This window comes from Buceros rhinoceros, unplaced genomic scaffold, assembly GCF_000710305.1.
Source record: "Buceros rhinoceros silvestris isolate BGI_N320 unplaced genomic scaffold, ASM71030v1 scaffold19085, whole genome shotgun sequence".
NCBI classification, from domain to species: domain Eukaryota; kingdom Metazoa; phylum Chordata; class Aves; order Bucerotiformes; family Bucerotidae; genus Buceros; species Buceros rhinoceros.
This window is the reverse complement of record NW_010411361.1, coordinates 4,787-6,463: the sequence shown is the minus strand read 5'-3', so window position 1 is coordinate 6,463 and position 1,677 is coordinate 4,787. Positions and strand designations below refer to the sequence as shown.

The 1,677-nt window shown below is 49.0% G+C and overlaps 1 protein-coding gene across 1 annotated transcript in view; it reads right to left on the bottom strand.

The window, feature by feature from the left end:
* Positions 1-1,677, bottom strand: part of LOC104493347 (sodium- and chloride-dependent betaine transporter-like) — a gene marked incomplete at both ends in the record, with an annotated part of 14,769 nt that overhangs the window by 8,973 nt on the left and 4,119 nt on the right. Inside the window, one exon of the mRNA XM_010136005.1 lies at positions 1,377-1,509. Coding sequence (XP_010134307.1) covers positions 1,377-1,509 — 133 coding nt within the window. The remainder of the gene's footprint in view (positions 1-1,376; positions 1,510-1,677) is intronic.

Below are 1,677 nucleotides of genomic sequence, written 5' to 3'. Positions count from 1 at the left end.
TTCCTGCTACTACCTGCACTTGCTGCTTCCTCTCACTTTCTGGTCTGACTTCAGCAAACCCAATCAGGCTGGCTGAACTTTTTTTAGCTTTCTTCTCTCTGCACGCTGGGGCGGCACCAGGGCAGGGAGAGACCCAGTGGAGAAGGTTGAGAGCTGAAGGGAAGCTGGAGTGACTTAATTACGCTTGCATGCAGATCAAACAGCCCCTCAGACTCTGCCTTTCAAGATTAGAATAATAGCCTTTGTGAAGACAGTCCTGTGATACAGAAACCAGGGAGCATCAGATATTTAAGATTTACAATGTGGAGCATTTCCTCTCCCCACAGATGTGGAGTCTGGCTCTCCCTCCTTGAGAAACGGTGGAAAGCAGGTCAGCAAGGGTCATTCATCAGCAAAGACTGGGATAAACCCAGGGAGCAAAGTAAGCTATTATCTTGCTCTCTTAAAATGGGTGCCCAGTGTGGTTTTAAGGTGGGAGATGGGATTTGACACTGAAACACAGGTGATCAGCACTACAGAGAACCTCTGCCAACGCTAGGAATAGAGACTTGAAGGAAGAAGTCTGTTGCAGAAATTAGTTCCCCTCCTTTCGCTATTGGGACATCCCCTGGACACGCACAGGACTCAACCACCATTAATGACCCACCCACCTCATTGCAGCTCCAGGAAGAAAGGAGGTCCTGAACAAGTCAAGGCCATAACAGCATCCCTAACACCCATCCCAAGGCATCACACACTCATTCATTCCAGACGGATAACCTCATCTACGGGACCGACATCAGGAGGGAGCATTGGCTCCAGACCCACTAGCAAAATGCGGCAAGTAACCCACCGAGCCAAAAGTCAAAGAGCCACAGAGAGTACAAAGGAGAACGCAAAGACACCTCTCCCAGACCAAGTATTTTGCAGGATAAAGAAGCTAGAGGGATTCATTAACTCTGAGCTAGGCAGCAGCTTGTCGTATTTTGCCCAAGTGTTTAATTATTGCCAGGGACAGGAAGTTTGCCACTGCAGAGCATCTTGTAATAAACACCAGCAAGCCACAGCAGGACAACACAAGCGGACAATTTCCAAGGACACCTGGGGAATATCCATCAGCCATTGTGGCTATCTGCAAGGGAAAAGGTGACCCAAGACTCCACTCAGTTCCAGGTCTTTCCCTGTTCTCCCCTCCTTGTTTTACCTACTCTTCTATTCTTCCTCTCATGGGTCAAACAGTATGGGTGTAAATCAGTATGGCCCCACTAGGTTTTAGGTTTGTCTTTGCTGCTGTGGTCTCCTGCTTCTACTTTATGAAGAGGGGAAAGAGATTGGGGAAGAAATATAAGATGGGTACAAAGAGTCTTATGGACCAGGAGGACAATCTGTGTTCCTACTTTGCCTGTGGACTTGACCCCTTTCCAGATGCAGAAGTAGCAGATGATCCACGCCAGCAGAAGACACAGAGCCAGCTCCCAGCGCACAGTGCCCAGTTTGTGAATACCATCTGTGAGTCCCAGGACTCGCTTCCTGTCAGTGTCCAGGAACAGGGAGAGAAGCATTAACACCCCTGGCCTCACTCATCCATACAGACTTTTCCCGTTCAAAGACTTCACAGACTACCCACAACACATCTGCCCAGGGCTCCCAGACGTGCAATTCACCCCAGTTCTGCCTAAGGCTCCTCTCTCTTCTATT